This window comes from Sphaerulina musiva (assembly GCF_000320565.1).
Source record: "Sphaerulina musiva SO2202 unplaced genomic scaffold SEPMUscaffold_2, whole genome shotgun sequence".
Taxonomy (NCBI): domain Eukaryota; kingdom Fungi; phylum Ascomycota; class Dothideomycetes; order Mycosphaerellales; family Mycosphaerellaceae; genus Sphaerulina; species Sphaerulina musiva.
The window spans coordinates 1,592,132-1,612,647 of NW_016017384.1; the positions used below are offsets into that span (position 1 = coordinate 1,592,132).

At 51.9% G+C, this 20,516-nt stretch overlaps 11 protein-coding genes across 11 annotated transcripts; 6 read left to right on the plus strand and 5 right to left on the minus strand.

The window, feature by feature from the left end:
- Positions 1 to 348: 348 nt before the first annotated feature.
- SEPMUDRAFT_37858 (UreD-domain-containing protein) lies at positions 349 to 1,362 on the plus strand (the record flags this gene model as incomplete). Its single annotated transcript, XM_016908684.1, has 1 exon — positions 349 to 1,362. One exon carries the CDS (start codon positions 349 to 351, stop codon positions 1,360 to 1,362), a length of 1,014 nt encoding a protein of 337 aa, XP_016763542.1.
- SEPMUDRAFT_147311 (NAD(P)-binding protein) lies at positions 500 to 2,858 on the minus strand. The gene is made up of 2 exons (XM_016904220.1): positions 2,434 to 2,858; positions 500 to 2,284 (listed from the first exon to the last, which is right to left on the minus strand). Exons 1-2 carry the CDS (start codon positions 2,822 to 2,824, stop codon positions 1,695 to 1,697), a joined length of 981 nt encoding a protein of 326 aa, XP_016763543.1. The 5' UTR covers positions 2,825 to 2,858; the 3' UTR covers positions 500 to 1,694.
- A 281-nt stretch (positions 2,859 to 3,139) lies between these two features.
- Positions 3,140 to 4,894, minus strand: SEPMUDRAFT_147312 (CDP-OH_P_transf-domain-containing protein). Its single transcript, XM_016904221.1, has 3 exons — positions 4,379 to 4,894; positions 3,944 to 4,320; positions 3,140 to 3,884 (listed from the first exon to the last, which is right to left on the minus strand). Exons 1-3 carry the CDS (start codon positions 4,524 to 4,526, stop codon positions 3,501 to 3,503), a joined length of 909 nt encoding a protein of 302 aa, XP_016763544.1. The 5' UTR covers positions 4,527 to 4,894; the 3' UTR covers positions 3,140 to 3,500.
- Positions 4,895 to 5,806: 912 nt separating this feature from the next.
- On the plus strand, positions 5,807 to 8,113 carry SEPMUDRAFT_123723 (CaaX prenyl proteinase Rce1). The gene is made up of 4 exons (XM_016901857.1): positions 5,807 to 5,941; positions 6,133 to 7,483; positions 7,591 to 7,643; positions 7,761 to 8,113. Exons 1-2 carry the CDS (start codon positions 5,872 to 5,874, stop codon positions 7,176 to 7,178), a joined length of 1,116 nt encoding a protein of 371 aa, XP_016763545.1. The 5' UTR covers positions 5,807 to 5,871; the 3' UTR covers positions 7,179 to 7,483; positions 7,591 to 7,643; positions 7,761 to 8,113.
- On the minus strand, positions 7,450 to 8,021 carry SEPMUDRAFT_114524 (transcription initiation Spt4; the record flags this gene model as incomplete). Its single annotated transcript, XM_016901095.1, has 3 exons — positions 7,450 to 7,483; positions 7,591 to 7,643; positions 7,761 to 8,021. 3 exons carry the CDS (start codon positions 8,019 to 8,021, stop codon positions 7,450 to 7,452), a joined length of 348 nt encoding a protein of 115 aa, XP_016763546.1.
- Positions 8,114 to 10,969: 2,856 nt separating the features above from the next.
- SEPMUDRAFT_131118 (uncharacterized protein) lies at positions 10,970 to 12,409 on the minus strand (the record flags this gene model as incomplete). Its single annotated transcript, XM_016902396.1, has 4 exons — positions 10,970 to 11,365; positions 11,437 to 11,583; positions 11,649 to 12,205; positions 12,284 to 12,409. The coding sequence occupies 4 exons, from the start codon at positions 12,407 to 12,409 to the stop codon at positions 11,068 to 11,070; spliced, it is 1,128 nt and encodes a 375-aa protein (XP_016763547.1). The 3' UTR covers positions 10,970 to 11,067.
- Positions 12,410 to 12,789: 380 nt separating this feature from the next.
- Positions 12,790 to 14,166, plus strand: SEPMUDRAFT_147314 (peroxisome membrane protein). Its single transcript, XM_016904222.1, has one exon. It carries the CDS (start codon positions 12,852 to 12,854, stop codon positions 14,022 to 14,024), a length of 1,173 nt encoding a protein of 390 aa, XP_016763548.1. The 5' UTR covers positions 12,790 to 12,851; the 3' UTR covers positions 14,025 to 14,166.
- Positions 14,167 to 14,650: 484 nt separating this feature from the next.
- On the plus strand, positions 14,651 to 15,153 carry SEPMUDRAFT_38471 (autophagic death protein Aut7/IDI-7; the record flags this gene model as incomplete). Its single annotated transcript, XM_016908707.1, has 3 exons — positions 14,651 to 14,740; positions 14,825 to 15,057; positions 15,117 to 15,153. 3 exons carry the CDS (start codon positions 14,651 to 14,653, stop codon positions 15,151 to 15,153), a joined length of 360 nt encoding a protein of 119 aa, XP_016763549.1.
- A 700-nt stretch (positions 15,154 to 15,853) lies between these two features.
- SEPMUDRAFT_147316 (uncharacterized protein) lies at positions 15,854 to 17,407 on the minus strand. The gene is made up of 4 exons (XM_016904223.1): positions 17,366 to 17,407; positions 16,936 to 17,263; positions 16,133 to 16,868; positions 15,854 to 16,018 (listed from the first exon to the last, which is right to left on the minus strand). Exons 1-2 carry the CDS (start codon positions 17,397 to 17,399, stop codon positions 17,022 to 17,024), a joined length of 276 nt encoding a protein of 91 aa, XP_016763550.1. The 5' UTR covers positions 17,400 to 17,407; the 3' UTR covers positions 15,854 to 16,018; positions 16,133 to 16,868; positions 16,936 to 17,021.
- SEPMUDRAFT_16720 (uncharacterized protein) lies at positions 16,122 to 16,274 on the plus strand (the record flags this gene model as incomplete). The annotated part of the gene is made up of 1 exon (XM_016908279.1): positions 16,122 to 16,274. A coding segment is annotated over one exon (153 nt), but the record flags the coding sequence as incomplete, so codon positions are not given.
- A 1,495-nt stretch (positions 17,408 to 18,902) lies between the features above and the next one.
- On the plus strand, positions 18,903 to 19,359 carry SEPMUDRAFT_147317 (uncharacterized protein; the record flags this gene model as incomplete). Its single annotated transcript, XM_016904224.1, has 1 exon — positions 18,903 to 19,359. One exon carries the CDS (start codon positions 18,906 to 18,908, stop codon positions 19,131 to 19,133), a length of 228 nt encoding a protein of 75 aa, XP_016763552.1. The 3' UTR covers positions 19,134 to 19,359.
- Between the last annotated feature and the right edge of the window lie 1,157 nt (positions 19,360 to 20,516).

Consider the following 20,516-nt stretch of genomic DNA (forward strand, 5'->3'; position numbering starts at 1 on the left):
GTTGAAGTCGGCCCCTCATTAGTTGAACAACATTGAATAATTCACGTCGACATGGAAGGCGCGTCAAATGCACTGACCATTACGAAAAGTGGAGCCTCGGGAAGTCAATTCTTAGCGATCACTCCGAGGCCACCTCCACTCTATCATTTACATGAGGAGGTACTTATACATACCTCGTACATACCTCGCAGGCAAGGTTTACCTACTCACTCACTTATATACTCCCGGTCCCTCCTCCCATCCCTCCCCCATTCACTCCACCACCGTCTTCGGATTCAAGTCCTGTCGGCGGCGCCCGCGAGTCTGATGCAAGATGCTGCTGCTGCGATAACACCTTCGGCACGGGACATGGCGTTCGTGAACAACCCATTCTCCTCGCCTCCTTCAGCTCCTGGACACGGCACCATACATCTGTCCCTTCTGCCGCCCAACACTCCAAGGCTTCGTACGGTGCACTACCAGTATCCGCTCAAACTGGTCTCGCCAGCTCCTGTGAGAATCGCTCATGGAGCTGCCGAACTGATCCATACTGTCTACCTTCTCACCTACGGCGGTGGCTTGGTGGCCGGCGATGTCATTGACCTTGATGTCATCCTGGAGTCCCACACGCGCCTCACGCTACTCACTCAAGGCAGTACCAAACTCTTCAAGTCCATCAGCAGTGATGTAGTAAGCAGGCAGACTATGACCGTGACTCTTGCGCCGGGTGCAGCACTCTGCTATTTACCCGACCCAGTTCAGCCATTCGAGAAGAGCTGCTTTGAGCAGAAGCAGGTCTACAACATCACTGTTCCTGATGATCCTGGACTTTCTCGTGGAAATCTCTGTGTTCTTGATTGGGTGTCAAATGGTCGACCAGCCAATGGCGAAAATTGGTCGTTCTTTCGATATGGCAGTCGCAATGAGGTCTACCTGTGTCAGCCAGCTGGAGATCGCAGACTCTTGTTGCGAGATAACCTGATGCTCGATCAGCGAGCTCTACAAACTAGTGTGGCTCACAGAATGGATGGTCTCGCTGTATACGGCACCTTGGTCGTTTATGGCAGTATGTTCACTGCTCTTGGCAAACATTTTGCACGAGAGTTCAAAGCGTTGCCGAGGATTGGCGGCCAGAAGTGGGACAGCGGCAGTGATGATGAGGAGAGCATGACAGATCCTGTAATCGTCAATCGACTTAAAAGGCAACGCATGGAGACTGCCAGCAAAGTGCTATGGTCTGTGGCATCTGTGCGAGGCTGCACAGTGGTTAAGTTTGGAGCGCCAACAGTCGAAGCGGGACGACGCTGGCTGTGGACTATGCTGAGTGACGAAGGCAGCATTGTTCATCATTTTGGTGAACGAGCTCTGCTCTGCCTACGTTAGTTAGCTCCACTTCCACTTCCGCTTTCGTCTTTCCATTGAAACGTTAGACCAGACAGCTCCAGGCATGTGGTTTCCCTACAAGATGAGTAGCTCGATATCTCGCAAGAGATGGACCATATCTGCACAAGACCCGTCGCTGGAAGCTCTTCTATTTCTAACCCGATCGCTCTGAGACGATGCGTCTCCATACGCAGGGGAATTGACTAACATTAGACAGCCACTGCAAAAGTGCATTAAAGCGCATCAGATTGCACCCACAAACTCTTCTTCTTCTTACTGTGAATCGCACTCTACCTGGGAATCATCCGCCTCTCCAAATACACATCAAAAATCTATACCTCTGGCCATCCTGGAGCGCCATGCGCTTCCAGCTCCTTATTCGTCCATTGCCACAAGTCATCGGTCAATTTCTGGTCCACAGCGTACTTACTATCATCCTTGGGCTTCCCAAACGTCCCCTGCGCATAATACCTCCCATTCTCAATCAGACTCTTCTCCGCCGTACCCAACCACAGGCCCGGCTCAGCTCCTTTATCACAATCGACGCCTGTCAACCACACCACAGGCGCGAGAGCCCACATGATCCACTTCATCCCTTCGGCTTTCTCCCAGATTTCACTCTTCACCGTTCCCGGATGGAACGATGTGGTGGTGATGCCGGGATAGACCTGTGCGAGTTTGCGCGCAAACAGTATGTTCGCCAGTTTCGAGTGCCCGTAGCGGGTGATGCTGTTCATCCCGGATGCCTCGAGTGTCTTCATCGTATCGAGATCTGGAACCAGACCGGTCTTCGGAATGAAACTGTGCCCACCTCTCGAGGACGTGACAACAATTCGCACATCTGCATCTGGCAGCTTTTGTGTTTGTAGGAGTTTAGGCATGAGCAGTTGGCACAATAGTGCATGACCCATATGATTCACGCCTGTGATGGTATTAGAAAAAGAAAATAGGAAAAATTTGCCCCAAATATCGTTTTTTTTTTCTTTTCTCTCTTTCTGATACCACCTTAGGTAGGTACCTGTAGGTGTAGGCCAGGTAAAGTGAAAAGGCATAATAATAAAAAATCCTCACCAAAAGTATTCTCATACCCTTCCTCCGTCAACCCGGGCGCCGTCCCGGAAATCCCAGCATTCAAATACAACTGATCCAAACGCCCATTCCCATTCCCATCATCATCCAAAAAAGCCTTCGCACACGCCCGAATACTCTCAAAGGAATTAAGATCGAGTTGCAAGGCCCGAATTTTCGCTCGAGGAAATTGCTGTTGCAGATTCGCAATCACCGTCTCTGCTTTACGGGGAGTGCGAGCGCAGAGATAGATACAGGAGGGTTGGTGCGCCGCCAGAGCGTGGACGATGCTAGCTCCGATTCCGGCATTGCCTCCTGTGACGAGAATGACTTTGCCGCTGAGGTCGGGTATGTCGCGGGCCGGGTGGAAGGATGATGGTTGGGGAGGAGACATGGTGGATCTTTCTTGTGACTTTGGAAAACTTTTTCTTGAGGCGGAAATAGAGGCGAGATGGCTATGATATCTTGCTTACTGTAGGCTGGCAAGTGTATGTATACATGATACGAGGGTTCAGAGGAATGTACATGTACGCCACATGATTCCTACAGTACCACGTTGACGTGCAACCAGCCAGCCAGCCAGCCAGCTACCTACATACCATTGGACGGCTACATTCAACATATGCGCCTCGGATGTGGATTGTGGACTGATAGATAAGGTACATGTAGGCTTGAAGTGTGTGTATGCCATAGGATCGCACTGCTGTCATGACATTGCGCTGCGGAGCTTATACAGAGACACTAAATAGAACCGAATCTTGTGTGCAGTTGGCATTCTAATACCCTTTGGACGTAGAACACGATGCAGGAGTGCGGAACTAGATTAAATCACACTTCCCTTGACATGACCGAAATTGTATGTGCAGAAACCCACCTGCGAGTCGACCGACCTCTCCCATGCCAAATTCGCACTCAAAAAAAGACCCATACGCCACGCTAAGCACACTGACATGTATCCAGTCAGCAGGTGAAACGCTCGTCTACAAGCACAGCAGCCATTATGAGTCCATGTCGTGCTGAGCAACGTCTGGCCTGCTCCACCAGGCATGAGTCCATATATAACAACGACATTACAAATCCTTCCTCGCCCGTATTCCCTTCTTTCTCGGTAACCCGAGCTTCTTCCTGTCTTTCCTGTCGCCCTCGGCCAACCACCTGCTGGCCTGCACCAATTGGACGACGTTGACGTATTGCTTAAACAGCATGACTGGAGCTGAAGCAGCAAAGATGAACCATGGGATATTGGAGTCCATCTTGTTGGCGCGAGCATATTCCATGGCGGCTGCGCTGAAGGGGTTGGAGAAAAGGAGCGATGGGGTGGGCTGCAAGGGTGATGTTGGTGTGGTTTCGGTGGGCAGCCTTAAGGCTGGGGTGATGAGAGGCGAGCTGAAGCAGAGCAGATAGAGACCGATGAAGCAGAGTTCATTCAGCGCGCAGGCAACGAACAGCACAGTCTACAGACCACGTCAGCAGGAGTCCGATGCGGGAAGAGAGTCGCTGGGAGATTGCATACCTTGTTGGTATAGTAGAGATTCATGATCCAACTCCGTTTCGCATCTACGTTCTTGTGGCTTTGCGTCTGTCCGCCCATGACCAGAGTCGCATACATGTGCATGTAGTGACTGGCAAGATCCAACGAGATGAGCAGCTGGAAAATGACACTATATGCGGGTTTGGCAGTGGCCAAAAAGACTAGCAGACAGGTGGTGGTACAGCGATCTGTCACCATATCCAGCACCGCTCCGAACCGTGTGCTTTGCTCATACTTTCGCGCTGCGATACCATCGGCAGCATCCAGCAGACAGGAGATGGAGTAGAGGAAGCTGCAGCGGCGCGGATGCAAGGGCATAAAGTAGAGCGACGCGATGGCCAAGACGATTCTCGAGTAGCCTGACCGGGTTGACAATCAGTACGCTGCTCTGGTGCTGGCGAAAGGAGGTGTACTCACCAATCAGGTTGGGAATGAAGAGAAATATGTTCTCATTCGTTTCCTCGTCATCGTCGTGTGCCACGCCGCCGGAGGGTTTCGGGTGTCCATTCTGTATGAATTCGTTGGCATGCGCCAGCTCTTTCTCGTCAACGACGTCCTGTACCATTCTGTCTGCCCGTCTTTTTTCTCCTGCCCGTGCCTGGTGGAAGAGTAGAGCTGCGCGCTGGAAGGTTAACAGTACCAAGCTCGACGGGACGTTGCGGCAGCGGTTGGTCTTCGGGCGCCACACGTCTTATCGCAATCGCGAGAGCTGTGAGCCCGGACCGTGTACAGCTACTCAGTAGATCTATCTCGCCCAGTCCTGGTCCACGATAGAGAACGTGTCGGGGGCGCGGGCAAGGCGCTCTGAGCGGGCGATAGCGTTGGCAAGTATGCTGAGAAGAAGGATACAGTAGTAGCACCGGAGGGGAGATGGTCGAGGCGAAAGGAGCGTGAGGATGATGAGAAGACGAAGAAGAAGAAGACGACGACGACGACGGGACGAGACAATGGTGTGCGTGTTCCTTGGTCTCTGGTACGACTGTGAGGTAACTGCATGTGCATGATCAAATCGTAGGCCGACAGGGGTTCACTGCCGGAGCTTCCTGAAGCTTGCCTGCACGCTCGAGCACGTTCTGCTGTTGAGACTGGAGAGAGCATCAACCATAAGGTAACCATACCACAATACATATTAATTGGCGAATATTGCAACACCACGACATTCTGTGATTGGACTAACAAAATACATGCTCTGTTTCTATGGTCGACGGCAACCAGCAGCACGCACACCCTCACCGACGGGCGGCCCAGCACCATCCATCACTCAGTCACTCACTCACTTCGACCAAAACTCAGGTTCCCTTCCCCGGAAGAATGAAGACGCTAAACGTTTGCTATCATGCCACGTACGGTTTAGCGCAGCTTGTCAGACCCCTGGCGAGGCTAGGCTATGCTGGGCTCGGCTAGTTCAGCAGAAGCAACGCAACCTGGAAGGTGCAGGTGTCATTGATCAAGCGCATCGCACCGACGCACCATGGCAGCGTATTGTACCTTCTAGAGCCTCCAACGGACCGGAGAAACTTCAATTCCCAACTTTCTGGAAGATCTGGTTGTTAAGGTAGTTTGGACGGAGCGGAGCTCTGGATCTGGGTTGAGAACTTGAGGCCATAACCTAGATAGCTCCCTAGGTAGTTTGCACTTTGCAGCTTCCTCCACTCTCTTACCGCAGATTCTGCATTGCACCTCTTCCTTTTATTGCTGGCACTGCGGCAGCCTTGATAGCGAACGTGACGAGACGGTGGAGTGAGGAACCAGGTGGCAGGTGGCGGGTTCAGGAGATCAGGAATCACTCCACGTCGGCGGGAGAAATGAGATCGCGGTAGGAGGTAGAACTAGACGCGTTTGAAGCAAGATCAGGCAAACGCGCAGGACATTCTAGAACGAACAAGTGACGAAGTTGGGTCACACGAACGATGCCACTCCCTTCGAGAGACTATTACCGATGGCTTGGTAATATGAAGGAATTCTACTGGAACAAGAAAGGTGAGTGCAGTGCACCTGCCTTTGTATTGTTCGCATGAGCACGCAAGGCAGGCACTGCCTAGAGACTCACTTTCTCGCACCTTTGTACCTGTACCTGCAGCCTACCTTACCTACACACACTATAATACTTCAGGTTTCCATCTTCCTGAAACACCCATGGCTTGGCGCTGACAACATGGCCTGGACCACAGAACCGCCGCCGTCGATATCAGAGCGAACCGCTCTGCTCTGCGGACTCCTCTTTACCGCCTTCTTCGTCGCGCCCTTCTACCTCAGTCCGACCCTACGCGCCACCCCTCTGACCTCGCGCGATGCACCCGCAGTCATCAAAGCGCGAGTTCGCGCAGTTGGGCTCAGTTGTATTGCGTCGACCGTTGTCACCGTCTACGTCCTGGTGTCTTCCGGCCATTCCACTCCACGCGATGTCTTACGGTTGTTGGCCGTCTGGCCGATAAATCTTCCCGATTGCGCCAAGACACTGGCGTTGTTATCCATCCTCTTCATCGGGCCGTTGTACGAAACGATTCTCGTGGACTCCGGATGGCGGCAGTGGAATCTCGCGACCTTCAAGGACCGATTTTTCACAGATCTACGAGGTTTGAGAAACAACGTCGTAGCTCCGTGGGCTGAAGAATGGGTCTTTCGCAGTCTGGTTGTGTCACTCTATCTCGTGGCGAAGGTCTCCCCTACCCGGATCGTGTTTACCACGCCACTCATATTTGGAGCAGCGCATGTTCATCATCTTGTTGAGTTCGTCATGAGTGGAACGGCATCTGGCCAGAGCTCATTCGGCAAAATCCTTCTCCTCGGCTTGGCCAGAAGTTTCTTTCAGTTCACCTACACGACACTCTTTGGATTCTTCGCCGCCTTCCTCTATCTCCGGACGGGAAATGTCTTTGCAGCAGTCACAGCGCACACTTTCTGCAACTTCATGGGGTTTCCACGGGTTTTGGGGAGGGTAGGTCAGACGGAGGATTATCAGGCCTACGAAATGACACCAGACGTGGCACAAGGCAAAAAAAGTGATGATGGAGGTCAGGTCAGAGTCGGCAACAGTTTGATGCAAGACAAGGACGAGGGCGGGAACGCAACAGCAGGCCTCGAGGGCTTGAAACCTCGCGGCCTTGGTGTGCAATGGACGGTACTATACTACATGCTACTTGTCGCCGGCTCTTATGGGTTTTACGAGCTGATCTGGCCGCTGACGGAGAGCTCGAACGCGCTCGCTTCGTTCTAGGGAGACCTTGCCGGGTCAAAGTTCGTGCCTCTTGTCGTCCTGTTCGGAAAATGTGTGGTACCTAGCGTATGGAGTCTCTTGCTGAAGATTACGGGACAGCCACCAGATATGAAGGGCATGGACCTGCTGCACGTGGGTGTAGCTTGATTGTGATTCAGATGACCCAAGTGAGGGGTCCACATCACTGTATGTCTGCTTGATAGAGCCAAAACTGTCCCCGAACGCCTTTCGTACCCGCTTGAACGCTGAATTTGCTTGAGCACTGGCTGCTCTACTGATCATCATCGTTTGCGCTGCCATCTCGCCTGAAATCAACCAGTCAGTCTTGTCTCCGCCTGAGCGTGCAACATATTGGCACAAGCCATCCTGGTTGATACCACAAGTGGATCCGTATTTCGCCGGGGTCACTTACGGGATATATCGTATTCCTGCATTCTCAGCGGCAGCGACGTAATCTTCGGGGAGCTACATGTAATGTTCAATCAGCACTGTAGTCGTCACACTGCCAATGGCATCCCGAGCGAGTTGCCAAGTGTAAGTCTTTGACGTCCCCGTCAAGATGAGGTTGTTGCAACAACTCACCAGTCCATTCACTTTCGTCGCATAGACACCGGGGACATAGCCTTGAATCCGCAACCACCTGCTGACCCAGCCCGTACTCGTGTCATTGACTGTGACGAGCCCTTCGAAGACCTCGCTCGTGCAATCACCGATAGCGTCGCTGCTGTTGCGCAATTCGAGAAAGTCCTCGCAGTTGGGGCATCCGGTTTTGGACCACTTGTTTGCCGCCTGGACAAACGAGCACACGAGACAGGCGCGGAGGCCACGTGGGACTTGCGACATGATGGGGAGATGTGTCTGGGTGGTGGATTTCCTTTGGATATGTAGTTTGATATAGAAGCAGAGGTAGGTAGGAGAGTAGAGGTAAGATGTTGATGTATGGAGGCTACCACACTGCATGTACGGTGTACCACTGGTGCAGTAGAAGTACTATGTACCTAGACAGTGGGGAAGGCGATCACAAAGCAGCAATAATGCTCGTGCTTTGACCAGGGTCGGACCACTTACGTCGCTTGTCGCTAGAGCAGCAGAGCTAATATCTTAGCCGGACATATTCTAGCTTACTCATGACTGGAACATTCCTGAGCTGAAGTTGAGAACCATTCACCACTCACCTCACCCACTCAACCACCATTCGATCCTCCATTTCCTCCCCTTCTCTCCCTCGGTCCCTAGTTCTCCCTTATCTCAGCACGATCATCAGAGCCCCCGGTAGAAACGACCCACGGTACTTCCGATCGCCACTGGGGCAGCCCACAATGGCGGCAGACGACGGCCTGGATGCGGTCGCGTTGAAAAACAAGGGCAATGATGCTTTCAAGGCAAAGGACTGGCCGACCGCGGTGGAATACTATACTAAAGCCATCGAGAAGGACGCTGGACAAGCTGCCTTTTACACCAATCGCGCACAGGCAAATCTCAAGCTCGAGGCATATGGCTATGCTATCGCTGATGCCACGAAAGCCATTGAGATCGACCCAGACTTTGTCAAAGCCTACTATCGAAGAGCTGTCGCCAACACCGCCATCCTCAGACATCACGATGCAATTCACGACTGGAAGATTGTGGTGCGGAAGAACCCTGGGGATAAGCTTGCGAAAGCGCAATACGATGCCTGCAACAAGATGGTCAAGCGGGATGCCTTTCTGAAGGCCATTGAAGTTGCGGATGCGCCTTCTGCTGCTGAAGGGCTTGACTTGGAGAACATGGTGGTCGAAGACGCATATGATGGAGTACGCCTGAAGGATGAGATGACACAAGAGTTCATCGATGACATGATTCAGCGCTTCAAGGATGGCAAGAGGATTCACAAGAAGTACGTCTACCAGATCATCCTGGCAGTCAAAGACATCATCTACAACGAGCCGACAATGGTGGAGACTCACGTCGAGTCGGATGTGAAGATGACGGTCTGCGGAGATACGCATGGCCAGTACTTCGACCTTCTCGAGATTTTCCGACTGAATGGCTTCCCTACCGAAAAGCACCACTATCTGTTCAACGGAGACTTTGTCGACCGAGGATCGTGGTCCTCAGAGATTGCACTTTTGCTGTACAGCTACAAGTGGCTGCACCCCAAGTCTTTCTTCCTGAACCGTGGCAACCACGAAACGGACGACATGAACCGAATGTACGGCTTTGAGGGTGAATGCAAGCACAAGTATAACGAGCGTGTCTTCAAATTGTTCTCCGAATCCTTCTCCGCGCTGCCACTGGCCACCTTGATTGGTGACAAGTATCTAGTCCTGCACGGCGGCCTCTTCTCGGACGATCAAGTCTCTCTGGACGATATTAGAAAACTCAACAGACACAACCAACGTCAGCCTGGCCAAGAAGGGCTTATGATGGAAATGCTCTGGACAGATCCGCAAACGGCGCCTGGCCGCGGTCCTTCAAAACGTGGTGTTGGTCTCCAATTTGGTCCGGATGTCACGCAACGCTTCTGCGAGAAGAACGGTCTAGAGGCTGTCATTCGAAGTCACGAAGTCCGCATGGATGGCTACGAGGTTGAGCACGGTGGAAAGTGCATCACCGTCTTCTCAGCCCCCAAGTACTGCGACTCTACCGAAAACAAAGGTGCCTACATCAATATCGAGTCAGACTACAAACTGCAATTCAACCAGTTCGACGCTGTGCCACATCCGGACATCAAGCCCATGGCATACGCGCAGAACCAGATGCAGCAGATGATGGGCATGTAGAGGAAGACCCTTCTACATTGAACACATCATCCTCGTTCCTTCACACGGGCGCTCATGTGTACAGCAAGTGGGGGATGGATATGGAAATCGCTTTTACTTCAATAGCAGAGACCTTCTTGCATGGTGGTTGGATATGCTTGTCTTCGCAGCAAGGAGTTGGCGGCGCTGCTAGAGCTCAGCGGCATTTGCCTGGTATGGTGACGACTACATGATGGACGGGTTGCATGAATAAAGTAGTGGCTGTTGGACATGGGATTGTCTCTCGATACAGCTTTTTGGATGTGCATTGGGAACTGTTCACGAGAGACACGATCGGAGTAGGGGGAGCCAGCTTCAAGAGTGACCAAAGACGATGTCACCTTCTGTTCTGCTGGGTCACCCGGTATGGCATATTGGCGGTGCGGTATCTCACGTCAATTACGCATAGCGGCAGCACTTGTATAGCACGTACCAGTATTCTCGGAGAATATACAATAAAATATATCACCGACAGATGGATGGTCACTGGTCTCTTCTCTCAAGTATTTATTCCTTCATAATAATTTATGTACTTTTGGATTTGTCTGTCCGCTTCTCTTCACTACCCAAGGTGCCGTAGGTAGGTAGATATCTACAGTGCTGCTGGGTTGGAGGTTTGAGCTGCTGCCCACCTTCACCACTGGAGCTCAAAATCATCGTACGTACTGCTTAGAGCACTTGAAACGGGCCCGAAAAAAATCTCATAATGTCGAATTGTCGAGGTCGAGGAAATCATTTGACATTGCCAAGAGTGAATAACATGAATTGGCTGAATACAAATATGAACATAAGGTAAGGTAAGGTAAGGTAGGTAAGGATTACCTGTAGCTTGCCACCGCAAACTCTCTCCTTCGGGCTGCTGCTTGGTCTTTGGGTTTTTTTTGCAATCAGCAATAAACTGCAGAAACATGAAGCGCTGTACTGTAATCAACTATCAACCGACATGTAATCAATCATTCATCAACACAACCCTTTTTCCCTGTTTCCTGCACAAAAGAAAAAAAAAAGAGGCCCAGCTTCATGGGGTTGGTTTTCTTTCCAATATCGTCATCCGCACCACGGCGTCTCAAAGGTAAGGTATAGGTAGGTAGGTAGGTATACATGTACTGTTATGTCGCGCACGCACGAGGTGGATTCTGAACGGGAGTCTGATCACGGGCCTGCCGGAAGTACTCTCCACTGAGCGACATTTCCAGACTCATAGTTCGAGAACGTCTCTTATTAGGACGATACGGTTTGGCTGGATGGCCGAGTGTATCAGGCGGAAGCGGTGGCTCAGGAGTATCGGTTTTGTTGATGGCAAAAACCACGCTTTTGCTTCTGTTCCGCCGCAGATCCGTGAGCGAGCGTGATCGGGCTTGTTCAGTAGGTAAGGGTGGCGGCGGTTCCAAGACGACCGATGAGTCTCTGAGAAGCGCGCTACTGTTAGCATTTACTGATCCGCTCGCTAGATGATGCAGAGGAATTGCAAAACATACTTCCGCTCTGGGTATTTGGTGGGTGGTGTCCAATGGTGGACGTTCTGCTTTGGTTTTAACCACTCAAGCAGTTTCCCCGATCGGTGTAGCAGCCGTAGTATACCAGGACCGGTACGCTGCCATATCGTTGGAGGTCGGGGTGGCGGTCTGTTGTGTTTTGCATCAGCTACGGTGCAGTCATGCGGGCGTGAGTTCTGAGGAGTGCAACATACTGTGATGAGGGCAAAGGCCACTCGGTGGCAGCATCAGAAGTAGACGCAGTGTCCGCGTGCGTGCCCGGCCGAGGTGGAGAATCCATTTCATTCTGATATCGACTCCACAGCACACTGCCCACCATGTCCACGATCACCTCATCACCCGTCCCTTCGCCGCTCAGAGCGGACACGGGCAAGAAAGTGGCATCCACACGCTTGGCAAGCTCCTCTCCTCTCGCAAGCGGCACCGCCCATCCGCCTCTCCATCGGTCAACCTTCGACGCCACGAGGAAGACGGGCACGCGCCAAGGGTGTTCTCGTGGTATTTGAGAACGTACTTCGCACAGCTGGCCCGCAACGTCGAAAGACTGTTCATCTGTAACATCGTAGACCACCATATACGCCTCGTTGTACCTCCAGAAGTCCAGTAAATCCAATTCTGACATTCGAGACGGTTCGTCACTCATCATGTCGAATTGCACGTGGACATCACGTCCTTGTACGGCTGCATGCTTGTGCCATTCGAGCTCTGTCTTGGACGTGGGACTTCGTTCGCTCAGACTGCCATAGCAGAACTAGGTGGAGGGCGTGGAGGTAAGCAGAGGTACTCATATAGGTAGTCTTGTTGATCGCTTTGACGTTCCGAGACGCACTCTTCGCAGTATACTTCTCTTGCCCACATTCCCACATCCGAGGACGGCGATCCGGACGGTTGGAATATGCTGCTTGCTGTATAAGTATCGTCGCACATTCGAGGACTTGTCGGAGAGGTGAGCCATCGCGAGCGAGTGTGGTGGGACAGAAACAGGGAAAACATGGTGATAAGAGATGGGGCAGAGCTATTATTGTCCTTTCTTACTGTAGCTATAATATGCCATTGTGTCAGTCTACGGCAGCTCTGCTACAACGTCGTACGCTCACAAGTCATTGCCACAGTATGTGTGTTCATGGTATTTGACTCGGCGCAAGTTTCGAGTTTACCTCTAAGGTACGGAGGTATGCCCGTACAACGTTGTTGGAGGTAGCACTACCGCCCAACACAGCTAGCCGAGGTGGATCTCCACTCTCTCACATGCACAAGTCGATCATCGTCGTCGTCGAGTGAACAGGAAGCGGCTTCATTGGATGAGTTGAACCGCAACACACACAGCACTACCTAATTTCTCCTCTGCATATTGAGGATACCAGACTGGGAGGTCGCAGGAGACCACGCGTACGAGCATGACCGGCGCCATGCAGGGCCTCAAGCACGCCGCAGAACAGACCAAAGTGGTCGTCAAGCTACCGACGAAATGGATCCACATGTATGGCGACTTCATCACCAAGAACGCAGGCGCAGTGGGACAGGTCGAAGGCGCATTGCGATCTCTCACCTATCTCGCACCAGGAGGTATGCGCATGTCCGATGTGGGAACCGAAGGACTCAACTCCAGCCTCCAACTACTGTCGCTATACCATGACAACTTGCTCTCTCGTGCGCTGGCGCACACTCTACGAACACAACCGCGACACCAGAGTCCTCACAACCGATACACGAGATTCTATTGCCAGAAGAGCCCGACGTATCGAAGGATGGCGACCACCTTGACAGTCGTGCAATACACCGAGCTTCTGTTGGAGATGATGGCGAAGAGGAAGGGCGAGAAAGCGAAATGGAGACTGGTGATATTCCTCGAGGCGGTCAAAGCAGTTTGCAGGCTCATCATGATGCGCCTGACAAATTCGCGGCCACTGCTTACTCCTCCTCTGCCCGAGAGAGAGGTCGTAGAAGAGAAAGCCGCACCAGAGGAAGAAGAGCTATCCACACCACCGTCAGAGCCTTCAGAGCCCGGTAGCGAACAATGGACAATGCCTCGGACCTCCCTCACATTACCACCTCTGCCAGATGCGAACGATATATCTTCATACCTCTTATCGAAAGTGCTCACGGCAGACGACATCAAGCCTCCCAAGCAACTTGTCCATCGCACATCTGGATTTGGTGAGATCGCTGAAGTCATGTTCATTCTCCGGCCAGTAATTTACGCGACTGCAATGGCATACTGGTGCCAGCGAGAAGATGGCAGAGGCAAAGCGGACTGGAGACCTTGGTTGCTCGGACTGAGCATTGAATATGGCGCGCGTTCCCTTGCGAAGCGCGATCTTGACAGCAGGCGACCTGGAGGCGTGGCACGCGGTCTCACACAGTTGGAGCGAGAAGAGATCAAGAAGCGTGGGTGGTCACTCGCCTGGTGGACGATGCGAGGGGCGTTCTATGAGAACATTACGAGGACGATGATTCAAGGTGCGGCTAATAAGCTGAAGGGCAAGCCAATCTTGGACATGGTCGGAACGTTTATTGAAGACTACGAGTTCCTGTGGGATGAATACTACTTCCCGACGGCGACACTTTGAAGTGAAGCGGAGGGGGTATTCATATGTTCTTTGTTTTTCAGCGAGCGTTGATTGATGAGTACAGCGAAGGTATTGCCGTGTGGTTTCCAAGTATCACACTAACGGGATACCTATATCTATTATCTATGTATGCATGATAACACCATCTCAGCCGCTCGGCCATAACCGGGCGACTGATATTTACTTCTTTGTCTTCGATGACTGCTTTCTATTCCTTTGTGGCAATGCGTCACGTTCACAGTGGTGTGTGTATTTGCACTTCTGCAACTCTTGTCCAGATGACGAGCGTCATCAGCGAACCAACCGAAAGTGAAGAGTGCAGACTACAGTAAGCGTGAGTAAGGTACGACACTACCTAGGTACGGCGATAAACTCATAGTAGACGACTGGTGACTGGGTACATGTGACTCTTGAAGTGGGTCCCCCGAGCTTGTGCACCTGGCCTTGGACTGACCTTACCTACTGTTGCCTTCCCATCCCACCGAGCCACCTTCTCACATCTACTCCAACCTACCAAACAACAACACCAATAACACCGCCAACAACACCGCCAACAGGATCAGTCCTCTCTCCGCCACCGACACACAGCTTCCTCCGCAAAACACACCACTCCACCACCCGCCACTATGCGCTCCAAGTTTAAGGACGAGCACCCGTTCGAGAAGCGCAAGGCCGAAGCTGAGCGCATCCGCCAGAAGTACGCCGACAGAATTCCAGTAAGTCGCGCCATACACACACACACACACCCGGCCTCTCGGTGTCGCGAGCAGCAGCAGCAGTACTGACGGACCGCTGTACAGGTCATCTGCGAGAAGGTCGAGAAGTCTGACATCGCTACTATCGACAAGAAGAAGTATCTCGTTCCAGCAGATCTCACCGTGGGCCAGTTCGTCTACGTGATTCGCAAGCGCATCAAGCTCAGCCCGGAGAAGGCCATCTTCATCTTCGTCGACGAGGTCCTTCCCCCAACTGCTGCGCTGATGAGCTCAATCTACGAGGAGCACAAGGACGAGGACGGGTTCCTGTACATTACGTAGGTCTTCTCTCCCATTTCCTGGGTCCTCCGTGGAGTCACGACTAACGTGTTGACAGCTACTCGGGCGAGAACACCTTTGGCGAGTTTGCATAGAAGGAACACCTCAGTGCGACTACGACGACAATACCCGACCTCCATGACGCCCACTACGACTCGATACTTCTACGACTATTACCACCCACCGACCGGCACACGGCCTGGCTGCTCATGAGACGGAGGGTTTCTCTTTGGGACAGGGCGTTTGGGAGGGGCACTTCTGCTTGCTAAGACACGAATCTGATACGATGAAGACGCGGCACATGATCGGCTAGGCTGTGCACAGATGGCAGGCAGCCAGGCAAACCGGTCAATTTGAGCCCCAGACGGTCTGTCAATCTGTCTTCGCCGTCATCGTGCACTATGAAGCTACAGCATAGGGTAGCTGGGAGAGCATGTATCCTCGGTAGTAGCTAGCTATCTCTGCCATACCATAGCCTCTTCTGCTCGCAACCTTGCCCAGTCCTGCCATTTCATGCTATCCATTGCGTGCGGCGTGTAAATATACAGGTCTGCCGCAGACTTGTGCGTGTCTGTGTGTGTGTCATCTGATATGGCTGCTGACTTGCATGAAGTCTTACATTCGGTACATGTACATAAGTACAGTATGTAGGAGGTAGCTTATCGCTTCCCTTGACCGCTCTCTCTCTCATGCGGGGCGCGGGTGCGGGCGGTGCGTCATAGCTTTACCTCCTAGACCTTTTACTTCTCGGAGATTAGCGACGACGACTTCACGCGTGTACCTTCCAGGTTCCTTACTACACCTTTTTGAGCTCAGAGTTTCAAGTTCCAGCTCGCTTCACAAGCGACCGTCGTGGGAGACAGCGCATCTTCACAAAGAAGATAAGAAGATACAAAAAAGGGGAGAAAAAGAAGGAAAACAAATATACCATACCATGCCGCCCACATATCTCATTTCAAGGTATGTCATGTCTTTGGCTCGGTTACCTACATTTTACATGACACATTTACAAAAACAACACCACAAGCTCAACTCACTAATTTACTTTTCTGGTGTTGGGGTTCTTTCTAATAGATTCTTCGATCCCATTTTCGCCCTGAGCATCGGATTCACAGCTGCCGCAGTGAGAATTAATCGCGAAGAAAAGGAAAAGGGAAGGACGACGGAGCAGACGATGGAGGCGTTGAAGAAGAGGACGAGTCGGTTGGTTTTTGGGACTACTACTGCTGGTGGTGAGGCTGGGGCTGGGGCGCCTGTGGCGACATGATGGCGAGAAGAAGATGATCATGGGAAGAAGAAGATGAAGAAGATGATGGGGGATGAAGAGCAAGACACGGTTTTGGTGGGCTGGGTTGGGTTGAGTTGGGGATGATACAGACGTGCACACCCTGGGTTATGGATGTATGGAGAAGGGAAAAGAAAGGAAGATCAGGTATGGGAGGAGATGAGATGAGGAAAGGCAATAATGGGAGGAGTGTGTTCGAAGGGGTTGTTGGATGGAGTGGAAACGGCCACGCGGTGGGTCATAAAAGCAAGCGATATGACACGTGTTACTGGACAAGAGAAGAGAATGAAGGGGGGAGGTACACTCCATTTTCTTCATTGGTGATGGTGGTCTGGAAGTAACACAAACACCGCAGAAATGGGCCAAAATCACGCATTTTCCCAACCAAGAGGATGAGCTGGATCGCTGAGATGCTCGGACTCAAATTTCTTCTCCCGATCCTCGGAAAGAGACTGCCACTGTCCTGATTGAAAGCAGTGCTCCACCAACCAAGAAATCAATCAACCGGCTCAATAAAAGAAAATGCTGTGCTCGAATCAGCATAGTGCGTATGTAGACAATCTATAGCAGGGGAACCAACGAGCGCACATACCTCAAGAAAAGAGAAAAGACAGGTAACCAAATCATATACCCAAACCAAACTTCCAATCCAATCCCCACCGAGATAGAGAAGCCCCTTCACCGATAAAAGAAATTCTTCCAGCCCGAAGTACCCTTATAAATCCTCACCCGCCAATACAAATCGTCATCGTTGGGATTGGGCTTCTTGGCCTTGTAGTTCACACAACCATGAGGACACTCGCCTTCCACGTAAATGTCTTTGCCTTTGGTATCCTTTTGCCAAATGGTCTCATGGCCCTTGCCGACTTTATCGCGGTCTGCGTAGCCGCAGCGGTAGGTGAGATATTTTTCTTTGCAGCCTGTTATTATAGAGCAATGAATGCATCATGTCATTATCAGCTTGAGACTGCCGACAAGGGAAAATATAAATAAAATGTTTTTCGTCACTTTTGTGTACTTACCGCAATCCCAGCGGCGATAGCGGTAGAAGCACATTTTCTTTTTGCCTTTGGGGCTGGATACTAGCTGTAGAGAAAGTGGGTATCGTCCGAGTAAATATGCTTTTGGGAATTCTGTGCACTACGCGGTGTGGAGTGGAGTGGTGGATGTGTGCTTGTGTGTACCCAGGCAGGGCCGAGAGTGTCGCAAATGATACAATGTGGTATCTGTGTCCGTGTTCCATTGCATTAGTGAAATGGTGAATGGTTGCTAGGTAGCAAGCAGTGCGCTCTTGCACGTGACGCAAAGTTACAGGGCGCCATATGGTCGTTTGTCTTGTGAGCAAGTGAATTGGTTGGGACATTCACCCAATTTCCCAACCGAACCGCGTCCGCAAATGTGCATGTGAAATTCCCAGATTCTCAGTTGGTAGTAGGCGCTGAGCTGCTCGTCTTTCGAGAGCTGCCAGCCATCAACGCCAGAACAACTTATGCCATCCTTCCAATCTCAGCACTATGCTAGTCTTCCAATCTGGTTTCGTCCAGGCATCGTTCTTCCACTTGAAACACTGGTTAGGACACGGCCAGTCGGCTTCAATGGCCTTGCGATTGGGGTCTCTACGATGTGCAGCACTATGGCCCTTGCCAATCTGGGGCAAATCAGCGTATGTGCACTTCCACGATATGAATTTCTCGCGGCATCCACATGGATAGATTCGGTATCGGTAGAAGCACATGACGAGTGAAGGGGTCCGCTCAGGTGGATTCGATTCGGTTGGGACGTTGAGGTTGGTCAAGCGGGTTGAATGGTCTGATTGTGTTGAGGATTTGCCACTGGCCAGGTGAGGCTGACCTAGGTATTGCACATGAATGGAAAGTATGGCTCGTGCCACTGGTCATATGCATAGCTCTCGTTGGCAGGTGCGACTCATGCGATGTGGCAGCAACAGTGAGGCAGAGCCTGCTGTTGCCGGCGTGTATCAGCAAGCACATGACATCGTTTCCGCGGCAGGCGTAGCGTGGGCCAAGTGTCACGTCCATACAAGAGACCTACTACCGGGCTGTTCCTATCCCCAGGCCATCAGCTTCTCGTGATATCGTCTCTGCGTTCAGCTCATGCCTTTGCCCTGGAACGTCGCCACCAAGCTCTGACGCCTCCAGAAATCTGTCGAGGCTGATCAGTAACGGAACACCTTGCTTGGTACCATGGCATGTCTCGCACCTTGCACTACTTTCGTGACCATAATGCGGTCTGTACGGCGTGTACGACATGTAATGATTCTGGCTCCTCGTCCGTATCTCGCTTTCTGGGGACTTTGGCTGATCAGAAGAAGAGACAAATTGTGCATAAGTAGGAAGTGGGCTCGATTTCCGGCTCGTTCTCCGCGCATCATCGTGGGGAAAGTATGCGTCATGATTTTGTTGCATTCGCGGAGCGGGTTGTGTTGTGGAAGTGGTAGAGTGAGCTTTCAGTCGCTGCTCGAGGCTTTTATTGCGGCGCAGGCAGAAGAGGAGTATGCCAATGAGCATTAAAGCAGCACCAACACCAATTGCAATTCCCGCTATGGACCCAGCAGTCAACCCGGAGCTGGCCTTCTTTGGTGATGCCAGTACGGATGCCGCAAGCGCTGAGATAGAGGCCGACTCTGCAGGCGACATTGTCTCGTCGTATTCGAGCATATATCTGGACTCTTTGGCCAGCTCAATCTGCTTCGTCAGGTTGGTATCTGCATTGGCATTGATGGCGCCGAGCATGCCCTTGTTGATGCAACTCCCCGGGGCACCACAGTAGAAGAAGATTGGATCGGTATTGTTGTCGATCGTGAGATTCCAAGTGGGGTGAGGCTTGCTCGTCGGTCAGCACCCCCCAAACAATGCTCGGCTATAATAGCTGTGCTCTCGAGTAGCAAGACGATAGTAGGGTAGTAGGAGTCTCCAGACCTACCGTGCCTTCATTAGTAATAGGGAAGAAGCCTATCCGTTGAGTTAGCAACGTCGCAGTCGCATTTTCGAGAGCCTGTACCCGAGTGGAAGCCTTTCTGGCCCACGATGGCCGCCTGAGGAATACAAGGCCAGCCATATAGCGATTGAATAACGGAGTGGTTTCCGGAGTGAAAGACAAAAGTCACCCTATCATCTGGATTCGCGTTGATCGAGTTCGGATAGAAAGCGTCTGATTCGACATTGATGATATGAACATTGATTTCGCCATCTGTCTCTGTCGTTGTACTCGCTGTGGCATTGTTGACGTCGATCTCGTCGTCGAAATCATCGTAAGCAGTTTGACCTTTGGCTAGACAGATCAGTAGCACCAAAACCAGAAGTAGCTTGAAATCCATGTTGATAAGCGCACCGGGGGTGCTATGAAATGCTTGTGAGGTGGGAAAGCAAGCGGAGATAGAAAGGGCGCATACGACGATGTGTGAGAAATAAGAAGCGACAAGGTACACAGGCAGCCTCGCGGTACACCAAGTGCGCGAGCAGTGCACATACACAATAGTATGAGGGCGCAGACGACCAACATTATTTAAATCGGGCGCAAGCCACGGGAAAGAGTCAGCATTGAATCGTCCGTGAGGCCAGGACCGCGAACGATCGGAAAGGACCCGGATGGAACTTCTGGACAATATTTGCGCGCAGCTGAAATGCAAGCCCGGCGAATGAAGTCCAGAAGTGGGTGTAGCTCTATCCCAGTAGATGAGGCTTGGTGGCCAACAGAGCTCTATGGCTCGGCGCGGGAACATACGCATGGCAATGCGAGCTCTTGCTTAGAGCATGTTGTGGCAGCCGTGCTTCGAGAGGTGTGGTAAGATTCGGCGTCAGGCCGCGAGCAAGGCCAGCTAGAAATAACGATCGGCTTGGAAAGAGGGCACGTTTCGTCAGTGAGTGCGTGTGATTGTGGCACCAACACCACACTCCACACGGGATCTCCGACGTGTCTGGCCATTGTTCTCGAAATATACCATTACGGTGCCATGGCCGTGTCGTCTTTTGATAGATGGTAGACAGTCAAGTCATGTGTCGTAGTCAGCACCTCTTCCAGATCACAGCCCCAGTACAACAACTGATGGAGCTGGACTCTGTTGCCATGGCCGGAGAGCGAGTGCGGGTCTATGTGTGTACGATATGAGATGTTGCTGCGTTGTGCCATGGTGTTGCTGTGATGTTGCTGTTG